Source organism: Antechinus flavipes, chromosome 3 (genome assembly GCF_016432865.1).
Source record: "Antechinus flavipes isolate AdamAnt ecotype Samford, QLD, Australia chromosome 3, AdamAnt_v2, whole genome shotgun sequence".
Taxonomy (NCBI): domain Eukaryota; kingdom Metazoa; phylum Chordata; class Mammalia; order Dasyuromorphia; family Dasyuridae; genus Antechinus; species Antechinus flavipes.
In genome coordinates, this window is record NC_067400.1 from 496,752,098 (window position 1) to 496,767,336 (window position 15,239).

Consider the following 15,239-nt stretch of genomic DNA (forward strand, 5'->3'; position numbering starts at 1 on the left):
CTGGAAAACTGTAGTCTTAGCCAGGGTGTCATACATCCATAGAATTTAAGATTGAACATCAAAATTAACAATAATCTTTACAGCTCTCATGTTAAATTCTTATTGTATGCTATATAAGTAAAACTTATGTATCTTTCAGATAAGTCCATCTTTATAATTAAAAGCCCTTTGCTGCCTTCCTTTATTTGTTTGTAGATTGTTTTATTTGGCCTTTCTACTTAATTTTTGTTCCCTTTAGTCTTTTCCAATACTCTTTAGAATTTCCACATCTAATCCATTGTACTTTAATTAATTAATGCAGTGCTTAGCACAGTGTATGACAAATAGAAGGCACTTAATGTTTATTGGTTATTAATTTTGCCTCTATAATATAGCATTCATCTGTCTTGCTGGTGAGGTAGCTTTCTTCTATGTATTGTGTGGGTCACTGTAATTCATGAACCACCTGCTGTGGCTGATACTGGTAGTGGTTAACACACTTAATACAAATAAAAAGTATACTGAGTTCAATTGTAAAAACACAGCTAAAAACCTTTTTTCTACATCACCCTGGGGCACATTGTCCCACAAATACATATAGTGTTCATGGCAAGATACATATAGTATTCATGAGTGTTTGAGTGAACACCCAAGAGCATATACTTTGAATTATGATAACCACTTGTCAAGTGTATTGTTATTGCATTTAATGAAAGGTTATATTGGATGATCTTTAGGGTTTCCTTGTTGCTCTAATTTTCTATGAAATTGAGTGTTTCTTCCTTCTATTTTGTAATTTCCTGGTCTTTTGGGCTGATAAAATTTTCCATATAATTGAAATGGTACTCTTGTGTTTTGTGAATCCATTTTCATTCACTTCCCCCAAATATAGAACTGCCTTGCACATTTTCCTATAAATTAGTAGTTTATAAAAGGCAGTGGGCTCACAAGAAAGTTCTTCTGTTTGTGATTTCTAAGTTGGACATGCTTTAAGCCCCACAAGAGACATTATCCATTTTATTTGGTAATATCTAATTTTGCCCTATCTCACCTTTTTTTTTTTTTGCTTTATTGTGCATTACTCTGTTTCTTACATTAGGCTAGCCAAACTATCCTTCTTGTTGTAACTAGGGTACATGATACAGTATATCATGTCTCCATATGTCATTGTAAAACTGTTTCCCATCCTATATTATTACTCCTCTTCTGCTCTGTGTTCTTGGACTCGGTGGTCTTTCAAGATTTATTTTAAGTACTATTTTTTTCATGAGAACTTTCTTGACCTCCTGTTCCCTCAGGTGCTAGTGTCTTCTCTTCCAAGATAACTCTCAAGACTACCTTGCATCTGTTTCATATGTGTTTCTATATACTTGTATATATGCCAGATGATTTGCATTCATGTCTTCTTGGGAGAGAAATATACTTAATGACTCATATCCATCATTTTTAGATGAAAAACAATTGACAAGTATTTTTATTTATCTCCTTTTATCAATATGCAGTTGTTTTAATTAGATTTAAGGAATGTGTGTATGTATAATATATGTGTGTGCATATATGTGTGTGTGTGTGTGTGTGTGTGTGTGTACACATATATTAATTTTCTTTTTATTTGCCCAATATGTGATTTAGGAATGAAAGAGTTGTCCCCAGCACCTTTAAATCTGAAACGTCTATACAAAGAGACATTAGAAATTGAACCTGTTTTGATCATTATTTCTCCTGGAGCTGATCCTTCCCAAGAACTACAGGAACTTGCTAATACTGAAAGAAGTGGAGACTGTTATCATCAGGTTAGTCCTGGGTTTTTATTAATTCTTCTATTGTTACTATTGCTTCTACTGAAGTTAGTATTATTAGAATACTTTATTTGTTGATGAGAAAAGAATTTATTGTTTTTCCTTTAAAAATATATTCTTTTTCAACTCACTAGTATGTAATTTACTGTGTCATAGGGTTATGCTTTTGGATAAGATTTAAACTGGAATATTAGGATCATTTTCTGTGGAAAAAAATGAAGGAAGCTATCTAATTAAAATGTATTTATCTAATGTACCTTGATAATAGAGATTAGTTGAGAAATTATTTTTATTATCTAGGTAATAATTCCATCAGTTTCCTATTTCATTTTGCAGATTCTAAAAGAAACCTAGGCCTAAATGAACTAGGCCTCAAAGGGCCTGATTTCTAGTTCTGGATAGACTACTCTAACTTTCAAATTTGTGTCTGAAGCTCAGGAGAGAGGTCAGAGTTAGAAACTGAGGGTTGGGAATCATCTTCATAAAGAATGAAGTTAAATCTTTGGTAGAGAAACAATAGGACTTTAAGTGAACTCGGTATTAAGGGGTCAAAGTAAAAACAAAGAAAGAAATAGGGAAAATAGATAAGAGGACAACCAAAATAGGGGAGAGTGCTATTTTAGAAGCAAAAGGAGGAGAAAATATAAAGAATAAAAAAGTAAATATAAGAGTAAAAATAAAAAGGCCAGTGTAAACTGTTACAGGGAGATCAAGGAAGGTAAAAATTTGATTCAGAAAATCATGTCCATGAGAATGAGATAGAAAGACATAATTAGATAGCAGTTTTTCTTACAAATTATGAAGGGTTTGGAATATTGAAATTTTCTTTTGAAAACTTCAACCTTTTTGTACTTCAGATAAATTCTGTTATAATTTTTTCTAGGCTTTTTAATAATACTTTGGTAGATTGCTTGATATGGCACTGATTAAGTAATTTTTTAATTACATATTAATTTTTATTATATTATCATGCTCCAAGCATAAGTAATTAAGACCTCTCCATTTATTTAGATTTGTCTTTATTTTTATAAAAAAACATTTTGTATTTGTGCCCTTTTGTATATGTCTTAATAGATGTCCTTCTAATATTTTTTTATATTCTGTAGTTATTTTGAATGGAAAAGAGCTTTGAAAGAAAGGTACTGCCAAATACTATAGAGTTGAAAAGGAAAATGAGGGTTTAAAAAAGAGAAATTGTCAAGATGATGATAGTTAATCTTTGGGAGATAATTTAAGCGAAATTTGGATAATGGGTTTCATGGTGAATCAATAGAAAATGTCACTACAATCATCAATTCTGGCAACAAAAGGAAAGAGAAAGAAGGAAAAGTCATGGCATTTTAATATTACCTGCTAGGTTTTAGAATATATGTAAAATATAAAAAACTCAGAAATCTTATCATAAAAGCTCTAAGCATTAATTCATTATGCATTATTAAAATTTCTTATCTTAAATGTGATACTGATGACATATTCTGAAAAATAAATGTTAGCTATTTTCTCCTAGGTTGCTATGGGCCAAGGTCAAGCTGATTTAGCAATTCAGATGCTGAAAGAATGTGCTCAAAATGGAGATTGGCTGTGCTTGAAGAACTTACATCTTGTGGTTTCATGGCTTCCAATTCTGGAAAAGGTAGGCTTGGATAAGTGGGACATAATAAGTATACTGTTCAATTTATTCCCTAAAAGAACCCTTATGTAACATCATTTTGTATGAAATTGTAACATGTAGTACTTGTGAAATCTTAGAAATAATATGATGAAATCACCTTAAATGTCTTTAAAACTTTGTTAAGTTATTTTTAAATGCTAATTCAGAAAGAGATTCTTTTTCCTGGAAAGATATCCTTTTAACTTTTTGATTTTATATGTTACACAGCATGGTAGGCTCAAGGAAGGTTGTTTTGTTTTGTTTTTAAATTTTGTCACAAAACAGCATGTTGTTTAGGAAGAAAAAGGCAAACTTAGATTGCTTTAAAGAAGAACAAGATACTATATCTTGTATATAGATCAAGATACCAAAATAGAGAAAACTGTAAATTTGGGAAGTCTATTTGTGGTGTTTTATACTTTCATAGCAGAGATTTTTTTGTTCAGTTTAAATAAGATGATTCTGGATGGTGTTTTCAGGTCATCTTGAAAACAATATTTAAAAAATATCGTTTGTTTTTATTTTTATTAATTTTATTTTATTAATTATTTTGTTAATGATTATAATGTTTATACTTAAGGATTATTGAAAAAGGGGCTGTATTCTACCATAAATGTTATTTTCATTTGGGAATCTATCTGCCAAGGCATAGTCAGGAACAAATATGAGCAAAACTACAAAACACTTTCACACGAATAAAGTCAGATCTAAACAATTAGAAAAATATTAAGTGCGCTTGGTTGAGCAAATATAATAAAGATGACAATACTACCTAAATTAATCTATTTATTTAGTGCTATACCAATCAGACTCCCAAGAAACAATCTTAATGACCTAGAAAAAATAACAACAAAATTCATCTGGAAGAACAAAAGGTCAAGAATTTCAAGGGAACTAATGAAAAAAAAAATCAAATAAAGGTGGTAGAGCTGTACCTAATCTAAAACTGTATTAGAAAGCAGCAATCACCAAAACCATTCAGTATTGGCTAAGAAATAGACTAGCTGGTCAGAGGAATAGGTTAAGTTCACAGGACAAAATAGTCAATAACTATAGCAATCTAGTGTTTGACAAACTCAAAGACACCAGCTTTTGGGATAAGAATTCATTATTTGACAAAAACTTCTGGGAAAATTGGAAATTAATATGGCAGAAACCAGGCATTGACACTATATATCAAGATAAGATCAAAATGGGTTCATGATCTACGCCTAAAGAATGAGATTTTAAATAAATTAGAAGAAAATAGGATAGTTCACCTCTCAGACCTGTGGAAGAGGAAAGATTTTGTGACCAAAGAATAACTAGAGATCATTATTTATCACAAAATAGAAAATTTCGACAATTTTAAATTAAAAAGCTTTTGTACAAACAAAACTAAAGTGGACAAGATTAGAAGGGAAGTAATAAACTGGGAAAATGAAGAAATTGAAACTATTTCTAGTCATATGAAAAGATGCTCCAAATCATTGGTGATCAGAGAAATGCAAATTAAGACAACTCTGAGATACCACTACACATCTCTCAGATTGCCTAAGATGACAGGAAAAGATAAAAGATGAATGTTGGAGGGAATTCAGGAAAACTGGGACACTGATGCATTGTTGGTGGAGTTATGAATGGATCCAACCATTCTGGAGATCAATTTAGAACTATACTCAAAATGTTATCAAACTGTGCATACCCTTTGACCCAGCAGTGTTACTATTGGGCTTATATCCCAAAGAGATATTGAAGAAGGGAAAGGGATCTGTATGTGAAAAATGTTTGTGGCAGCCCTGTTTGTAGTGACCAGAAACTGGAAAATTAATGGATGCCCATCAATTGGAGAATGGCTGAATAAGTTGTGGTATATGAATGTTATGGAATATGATTGTTCTGTAAGAAGTGACTAGCAGAAAGATTTCAGAAAGGCCTGGAGAGACCTACATGAACTGATGCTGAGTGAAATGAGCAGAACCAGGAGAACATTATTCACTTCAGGGATGTGGCTATCTTCAACAATGAGAGGATCCAAATCATTTCCACTTGATCAGTAATGAACAGAACCAGCTATGAAAGAACATGGGAAATGAGTATGGATCACAACATAGCATTTCCACTCTTTCTATTATTATTTGCTTGCATTTTTTATTTTCTTCTCAGGTTATTTTTATCTTCTTTCTAAATCTGATTTTTCTTGTGTAGCAAGATAATTGTATAAATATGTATACATATACTGTATTTAACATATAATTAAACATATTTAACATGTATGGAAATACCTGCCATCTAGGGAAATGGGGTTGGAGGGAAGAAGGAGAAAAGTTGAAACAAGTTTTTGCAAGGGTCAATGTTGAAAAATTACCCATGCATATATTTTATACATAAAAAAACATTATTTTCTTTAAAAGTTTGCTTATATATAATCAATTCTCAGTTTTTATAATATTAGTTGCATTCAACTTTTTAAATAGTGTCATCTGTCACAGTCATCATAATTAACTTTTCTATAGACCTTTTAAAGTTTTTCAGTGTTTTACATATATTACCTGATTTTAACTTTTTAACAACCCTTTTAGGCAACATGCAATTATATTCCCACTTTACCTATGCAAAAACTAAGACTGAGAAAGTTAATATGAATTGCCTAGTATCTAACACAACATTTTAAATTAGATTTTTCTGACTCTTTATCTTCAGCACCTTATTTATTGTGCCACCTAATTGCATGTCTATAGTGTATATATGTTTTATTCAAGATAATACACATTTGTTGTAAATAAGTTATTCTTTTCTTTTTATTGGTTACTGTATCTTATTAGGGATTCAATTCCTGTTCTTCCTATTTTTATATCATAGGAAATAATAAGCATATATTATTAATTTTCATGAATTTTATCACAATACTAATTTCATAGGAACATGTGAATAATTATTTATATATTACATAAGTAGAATATAACTATTGAGTGTCATTTAATTAGATAATTATGATTGGTATACTCATTCTCAATAGACCATTTATTAAGTACCTATTATTTACTTACTTCTGTGCTAATTGATGCTGAGATTCAAGAGAAATCCCATCTTAAAAACTATAATCTAATAAGAAACAAAATCAACCTGTTGCAGGCAATTGAGAACAATTTATGTAGTGGTCAATAGGAGTTTGAAGATGGGAGGGGAATCATTGTGGGTAGAAATATTAGAAGGAAGTTTAATAGAAATAGTATATAAGTTATAAGTCTTGAATGATGAATAGAGTTAGATTGAGTTGGAAGAGAAGACATTCTAGTACAGAATATATAAGGGACCACACAGGATATTGGGAACAATGTGAGATTGGTACTGTGGGACCAGATTTTAGAGGACCTGAAAGCCACTAAGAAGAGTTTGGATGTTGGCAATAGACCTAATTGTAGGTTCACAATATAAAATCCTGAGAGCTCAGTCACTTCAATTTGCCTTTCTTAAAGTCTTTTGGGTTTAGGAAGTTGATTTGTATGAGTAAGTGTTCCATAAATCTTTCTATAATGTTAATTTACCTTTTTGTTTCTTTTCTTTTCTTTTCTTTTCTTTTTTTTTTTTTGAAGTACTAACCTGAGGAGAATTCCTAAGATACAAGCTTTTCATTTTTACATTACATGGCTATGATTGCATTTTTTCATTTACATATCACACTTATATATAAGCATAACATTTTGCCACCCTATCCATTTTCACCCCTTCTCTTTCCACTTCACAGTTTTTATAATTAAAACATAATGCTTAGATTATAATCAAATTTGTAAACCATATTTTTCAATCATGATTAATTTAATCTCATTAAAAAACTTTCATAAGGATTTAATAGGAAATATATGATACATATAGATATTTAAGGTCCTACCAATACAAAATAGGTCCACTTGTAGTATTTATTTAAATAAATCTGTTATTTTCTTTCTTTCTTCCAGGAATTAAATTCCCTCCAACCCAAAGAGACTTTTCGTCTTTGGCTCACAGCTGAAGTTCATCCCAACTTTACTCCTATTTTGCTTCAGTCCAGCCTGAAGATAACCTATGAGGTAAAAAGGCATTATAAGCTTGAATCATTCTTTAATGATATGTTACATTATTTATATATGTGGTTACATATAATATTGTATTAAATGACTTGACTGAGAATGAATGTGTATTATACTTACATGCTCTATGTGAAAATGAAAAAAATTTAAAATAAAAAATTAGAGGCAGAAGACCTGAGTTCAAAACATTGTTCTTCAACCAACTCCCTTGGTTTAAGTTTCGTTATAAAATGATAAAATTAGACTTGAAGATTTCTAAGGTCCATATCAAAATCTCTGACATTGGGAAAAAATCTTGAATCTATGAAAAGATGTTTTAGTCATTTTTTTTCACTTGAGAGTCAATATATTGCGAGTCAATTAGATAAAGTGCAAAAAGCAAAAAGATGTAATTCAATTCTTGTACCTACCACTTTTAGTTATGTCATGTAATCTGAGTATTTTTATCTGTAAAAATAGAGATTAAAAATACCTGCCTTGCCTATTTTTCAGGGTCATTGAGTAGATCAAATGAGATAATCTATGTGCATATGCTTAATAAACTATACACAATACAAATAGAAAGCATTGTTATCACTCTTTATTGTTATAGTAATTTAATAATAGCAGTAAGTGATGTTGGCATTTGCAGTGTTTCAGATTTTGAGGATACTTGAGTAACCATTTTGTCTCATTCACATTAACCATAATAGAGAATGAAAATGTGTATATGTTAAACTTACTTGTTCTTTTTTACATTTATTAATTTTTCTAGTAATTTTCTAGTAAGTGGTTAAAATTATATATGTATATATATATTTCTAGTAAATAAAGAGTAATTATTTAAAATATTTTCCACCAATTTTTCCATTTTTTCCATGGTCCTTAATAGGAAGGAAAATAATTCCTATCATTTTAGAAACAGAATTTTACATCTAGAAGAGGATGTACAAATTGTACAGTTGAAGTGCCCCTTTATATATTAGAAAATGAGACTGAAAGAGATAATGAACACTATCTCAGAATAGATGCTGTATTTTGCAGATGACAGTGCTGTCAGAGAAGGGATTTCTAAGCATGTGTGGATTGGACCAGTTCAGTATTTCCCTAACTATAATATACAAAAACTTGAAGTTTCACATATGGGATTATTTGAATATATTTTAGATTTTCATAAGGTTAAAAAATTAGTTCCAGAGTTTGGAATAGAATTTGTATTTGTTATAATTCACTATTTTTATATTTCATCTTTTTTCTAATATTCTATGGCAATGGTATCAATTAGAAATGGGGGTCTCTAATCCTAATTTTATACATTAGGAATCCTACAGGTCACACATTAAAATAGTTTTAAAATGTAATATTTTTGACTATTGCATTTTAATAATTTTGTTAAATATTTTAGTTACATTTTAATCTGGTTTAGCTGCACCCAGAATATTGTGGACTACGTGCAGCCAATGCTTGGTGTATTTGATATTTGTGCCCTAGGACAAAATCTGGGAGAGCCTTTTATAGTTCTTACTATTCCACCAAGAAATTGATGTAATTCCATAGGTTGATTTTCAAAATTGCTGTAATTAATTCCATAGTTTATAAAGAAATCCTCAAAATTCAGATCTCAAAAATGATTTCCTATTTCTCTAGGCCACATCTGGAGGGTCCTTTTGGAGTAGAACAAAATTTAGCGCTTTCTTGATTTTACTTAATTTTCTCACAAATTTCCAGCAATGATTGTCTGTGAATTTCTCTCTTAAAAGAATTGCATTAGCTATTATGTTTTGTTTTAAAGATGTTAGAACAATTTTATGCTATCTTATTTTAGAGAATGAGTATCTCATTTTGGAAACTTTCACTGAGAAAATGTAAATATCTGCTGAGACTTATGTTTATGTGTTTAAATATTTCTTACACATATAAAATGTTTTGAATTAATTATTAAAAAATGGATTGTAAAATCCATAAAATGTCTGGGTTTTTTTTTTGCTTATTCCCCTAGACCCTAAAAAAAATCTGATGATTGCAGCAGTTCTTTAATACATAGTAATTACATATGTACATATACATATAACTATAGATATATATATATATCGATATATATTGATATATATCGATATATATATACAGTTCAATGTAATTGTAATCAATATATTGTAACCTATATATTGTAATCAAAATATATATTTGTTCAGAAAATCTCTTTTCAATCTGTTTAAAGTAAACATATTTATCTTATTAAATATAATTATGTTATTATAAAATAATCTTTTTTTTCTTAAGGCTCCTCCAGGTTTAAAGAAGAACTTAATGCGGACATATGAATCCTGGACTCCAGAGCAAATTAGCAAAAAGGACACTGTGGAACGGGCACATGCCCTCTTCAGCCTGGCCTGGTTCCATGCTGCATGCCAAGAAAGAAGAAATTATATTCCTCAAGTGAGAAACACCATTTTTTGTAAAAATGTTAATTTTAGCATTTTGTTTCCTTAAAGTCAGAGATCCTTCTTAATCTTGGGACTGTGAACTTGTTTCTTTTAATTTTGTTTTTTTTTTCAAAATTTTAATTTTGAAAATTACATTTCAGTATTAATTGATTTCTTTCACAATACTGTGTGTTTTATTTTATTTATTTAATCTGAGTAGGGCTTCATAGGCTTCATTTGATTTCTAGCATGGCCCATGACACCAAAAAATGGCTAGGAACTCCTGCCTTATAGTATTTTTTTTGGTTGTTTGGGGAAAACTAATTTGGATTGTATAATAACACACAATTAAGTGCCAATTTTGTGCCAGGCACTTAAGCAGACCCAAAAGTTTCTATTATATTGTATGAGACAAAATCTAATTTATAATGTATATGCAAAATTATCTTGTGCATTGAACAAGATGTAATCTTCATTGATTCTACCTTGGGATATCATTTTATGACAATGTTCCTAATCCAGTCTCCTTTGTTCAGGATACATTGTCACAGAAGTTAAAATGTTCAACATTTATTAAGTGTTGCCTGCACTGTTAAATGGTGAAGAACATATAGAGTGAAGATATGATAATCCCTAAAAGAAAAATAAAGTTTTGTGGAAGAAATGGCACCTGAGTTGGCATTTAAAGCATGGGTAGTAGTCATTAGGCTAAAGAGGAAATTCAGATGGATTCAGATGATCCATCATCTGATATTCAGATGGAAAAGGTATGGAAATAGGAAGGCAAAGTAGATAAAGAAGAATACAAAGTGGCTAGAACATAGAGTGAGTTAGAGGAATTGTTTGGCGATAGGAGAGATATGTTTGCGTGTGATTTTAGAGAACTATACATGTGATAAAAAGACGGGAACTAATATCGGATGGCTACCATTGGTTTTGTCAAGGATACCATGTCATCTGCTTTGTAAATGTTAAAGATTACAACATAGTTAGGAGATTAAGGAAGCTCCAGTAATTGGAACAGTTTCAGTATTAGGATATTTTGAACAGTTTCAATGAGATAGAGAGCAAAAATAATTAATTGGAGAATAGTGGGGATCCAGCAAAAATTAAAGCACTACACAATTTTAAGAGGTGAAATCAGTTCATTTGTTGTTGTTTTAATCTTTCTCTACTGACAGAATAATTAGGAATCAGAATGTAGCAAATTGAATGGTGGCTTGAGTTAGGAAGAAAGGAAATACAGTCTTATTTGACTATAATAGTTCTGTGAGGGAAGGATTATTATTAGCTCAGTTTTACTTATTAACTCAGTATCTGAAGGTAGACTGGAGCTCAGGCTTTCTCAACTCCCCACTCAGAGCTCTATCCACCTCATCACCTAGGAAAGTGAAAGTGATATAAAGTCAAAGAGCATGTGGTGGAAAGTGAGACTCTGAGCCAGGGCCTTAGCCAGAGAACTTAGGTGTATCAGCAGAGGAGGTACTGTGAAGAGCAAGGATTATTTGAATATATTTTAGATTTTCATAAGGTTAAAAAATTAGTTCCAGAGTTTGTAATAGAATTTGTATTTGTTATAATTCACTATTTTTATATTTCATCTTTTTTCTAATATTCTATGGCAATGGTATCAATTAGAAATGGGGGTCTCTAATCCTAATTTTATACATTAGGAATCCTACAGGTCACACATTAAAATAGTTTTAAAATGTAATATTTTTGACTATTGCATTTTAATAATTTTGTTAAATATTTTAGTTACATTTTAATCTGGTTTAGCTGCACCCAGAATATTGTGGACTACGTGCAGCCAATGCTTGGTGTATTTGATATTTGTGCCCTAGGACAAAATCTGGGAGAGCCTTTTATAGTTCTTACTATTCCACCAAGAAATTGATGTAATTCCATAGGTTGATTTTCAAAATTGCTGTAATTAATTCCATAGTTTATAAAGAAATCCTCAAAATTCAGATCTCAAAAATGATTTCCTATTTCTCTAGGCTACATCTGGAGGGTCCTTTTGGAGTAGAACAAAATTTAGCGCTTTCTTGATTTTACTTAATTTTCTCACAAATTTCCAGCAATGATTGTCTGTGAATTTCTCTCTTAAAAGAATTGCATTAGCTATTATGTTTTGTTTTAAAGATGTTAGAACAATTTTATGCTATCTTATTTTAGAGAATGAGTATCTCATTTTGGAAACTTTCACTGAGAAAATGTAAATATCTGCTGAGACTTATGTTTATGTGTTTAAATATTTCTTACACATATAAAATGTTTTGAATTAATTATTAAAAAATGGATTGTAAAATCCATAAAATGTCTGGGTTTTTTTTTTGCTTATTCCCCTAGACCCTAAAAAAAATCTGATGATTGCAGCAGTTCTTTAATACATAGTAATTACATATGTACATATACATATAACTATAGATATATATATATTGATATATATTGATATATATCGATATATATACAGTTCAATGTAATTGTAATCAATATATTGTAACCTATATATTGTAATCAAAATATATATTTGTTCAGAAAATCTCTTTTCAATCTGTTTAAAGTAAACATATTTATCTTATTAAATATAATTATGTTATTATAAAATAATCTTTTTTTTCTTAAGGCTCCTCCAGGTTTAAAGAAGAACTTAATGCGGACATATGAATCCTGGACTCCAGAGCAAATTAGCAAAAAGGACATTGTGGAACGGGCACATGCCCTCTTCAGCCTGGCCTGGTTCCATGCTGCATGCCAAGAAAGAAGAAATTATATTCCTCAAGTGAGAAACACCATTTTTTGTAAAAATGTTAATTTTAGCATTTTGTTTCCTTAAAGTCAGAGATCCTTCTTAATCTTGGGACTGTGAACTTGTTTCTTTTAATTTTGTTTTTTTTTTTCAAAATTTTAATTTTGAAAATTACATTTCAGTATTAATTGATTTCTTTCACAATACTGTGTGTTTTATTTTATTTATTTAATCTGAGTAGGGCTTCATAGGCTTCATTTGATTTCTAGCATGGCCCATGACACCAAAAAATGGCTAGGAACTCCTGCCTTATAGTATTTTTTTTGGTTGTTTGGGGAAAACTAATTTGGATTGTATAATAACACACAATTAAGTGCCAATTTTGTGCCAGGCACTTAAGCAGACCCAAAAGTTTCTATTATATTGTATGAGACAAAATCTAATTTATAATGTATATGCAAAATTATCTTGTGCATTGAACAAGATGTAATCTTCATTGATTCTACCTTGGGATATCATTTTATGACAATGTTCCTAATCCAGTCTCCTTTGTTCAGGATACATTGTCACAGAAGTTAAAATGTTCAACATTTATTAAGTGTTGCCTGCACTGTTAAATGGTGAAGAACATATAGAGTGAAGATATGATAATCCCTAAAAGAAAAATAAAGTTTTGTGGAAGAAATGGCACCTGAGTTGGCATTTAAAGCATGGGTAGTAGTCATTAGGCTAAAGAGGAAATTCAGATGGATTCAGATGATCCATCATCTGATATTCAGATGGAAAAGGTATGGAAATAGGAAGGCAAAGTAGATAAAGAAGAATACAAAGTGGCTAGAACATAGAGTGAGTTAGAGGAATTGTTTGGCGATAGGAGAGATATGTTTGCGTGTGATTTTAGAGAACTATACATGTGATAAAAAGACGGGAACTAATATCGGATGGCTACCATTGGTTTTGTCAAGGATACCATGTCATCTGCTTTGTAAATGTTAAAGATTACAACATAGTTAGGAGATTAAGGAAGCTCCAGTAATTGGAACAGTTTCAGTATTAGGATATTTTGAACAGTTTCAATGAGATAGAGAGCAAAAATAATTAATTGGAGAATAGTGGGGATCCAGCAAAAATTAAAGCACTACACAATTTTAAGAGGTGAAATCAGTTCATTTGTTGTTGTTTTAATCTTTCTCTACTGACAGAATAATTAGGAATCAGAATGTAGCAAATTGAATGGTGGCTTGAGTTAGGAAGAAAGGAAATACAGTCTTATTTGACTATAATAGTTCTGTGAGGGAAGGATTATTATTAGCTCAGTTTTACTTATTAACTCAGTATCTGAAGGTAGACTGGAGCTCAGGCTTTCTCAACTCCCCACTCAGAGCTCTATCCACCTCATCACCTAGGAAAGTGAAAGTGATATAAAGTCAAAGAGCATGTGGTGGAAAGTGAGACTCTGAGCCAGGGCCTTAGCCAGAGAACTTAGGTGTATCAGCAGAGGAGGTACTGTGAAGAGCAAGAAATATGTGGATCATATTGAGTTTGAAAAAAGGGAACATACTGATACCACATCTGCTGTAGTTTTCCTGGAGGCCACTCTTCATTCTGCCATTTTATATGACTAGGAGATGGAATTAACATAAACTCTCTTACCCATTGCTCTTTTTATTCCATTGTTGATTTCTATACAACCACCTGTCACTATCATTATTCACATGTATTTTTATCTATTATCTTTTTACAATTTAATTCTGATCCTAGATTAAAGTAACACTCTTGTTGTTAACACAATATAAATTTAGTACATAGATTCATAGATTTCATAAATTAGAAACTTAAACAAGCTAGCATAATATTTTTGTGGGAAAATTTCTGAGTTTAAAATAGATGCATTGAAACATTTATAATACCGTCCATTGAAATCTTTACCAAAGAGTTTATGCTGTAAATTGTTATTAACCATTGACTTCCTCATCTCTTAACTTGTCAAGTAAGCTGACTTAAGATACTTTTCAGATTCTTTTGGTCTCTTAATTATGAAGATTTCTGTCAGGTAAACTACATGAAATTATTCAGTTTGGGTTCTGTCTTATTTTCTACTTGTATCTCATTTTTTCAATATCAGTAACTGCTTAGAATTGTTTTAATTGCATGCCATAGCTTTTCATCAGTCTTCTAGCTTTTGATATTTGCTCATTTAATGGTGAAACTATGCAATGATGAGCCATGATCTGTATGATTTCATTTTTATTATCTTTTTATTGTTATTAATCTGAACTCAGCATGTCCAGTGAATATGTATGTAATCCAGGTTGATTCTTATGTCAAAATAAGTATTCATGGTGTAAAGGCATAAGATTTCTGTGTAGTCATTTCTTGTTCCTGATCTGTTTTTCCAATCTTTTTGTCCATCTTCTCTTCTAATCTTTATCACCATTTACATTTAAATCTCTGAATATTAAAATATTTTGTGTTTGGTTTAGTTCATTAGTCCGGGGAGCTCTCTGTAGTAAACAGTCTTCTGTCCATACTGTTTGGCAATGGTTTTGCAATGAAAAATCTCAGAGTTTGAGAATTTATATTACTTGTCCAACATTACAAAATATG

The 15,239-nt window shown here is 30.6% G+C and overlaps 1 protein-coding gene across 2 annotated transcripts in view; it reads left to right on the forward strand.

The window, feature by feature from the left end:
• DYNC2H1 (dynein cytoplasmic 2 heavy chain 1) overlaps positions 1-15,239 on the forward strand; it is a 377,984-nt gene that overhangs the window by 222,819 nt on the left and 139,926 nt on the right. For both annotated transcript variants that reach the window (XM_051986889.1, XM_051986890.1), the window contains 4 exons: positions 1,612-1,772; positions 3,286-3,411; positions 7,368-7,478; positions 9,738-9,893. In XM_051986889.1, the coding sequence (XP_051842849.1) occupies positions 1,612-1,772; positions 3,286-3,411; positions 7,368-7,478; positions 9,738-9,893 (554 nt within the window). The remainder of the gene's footprint in view (positions 1-1,611; positions 1,773-3,285; positions 3,412-7,367; positions 7,479-9,737; positions 9,894-15,239) is intronic.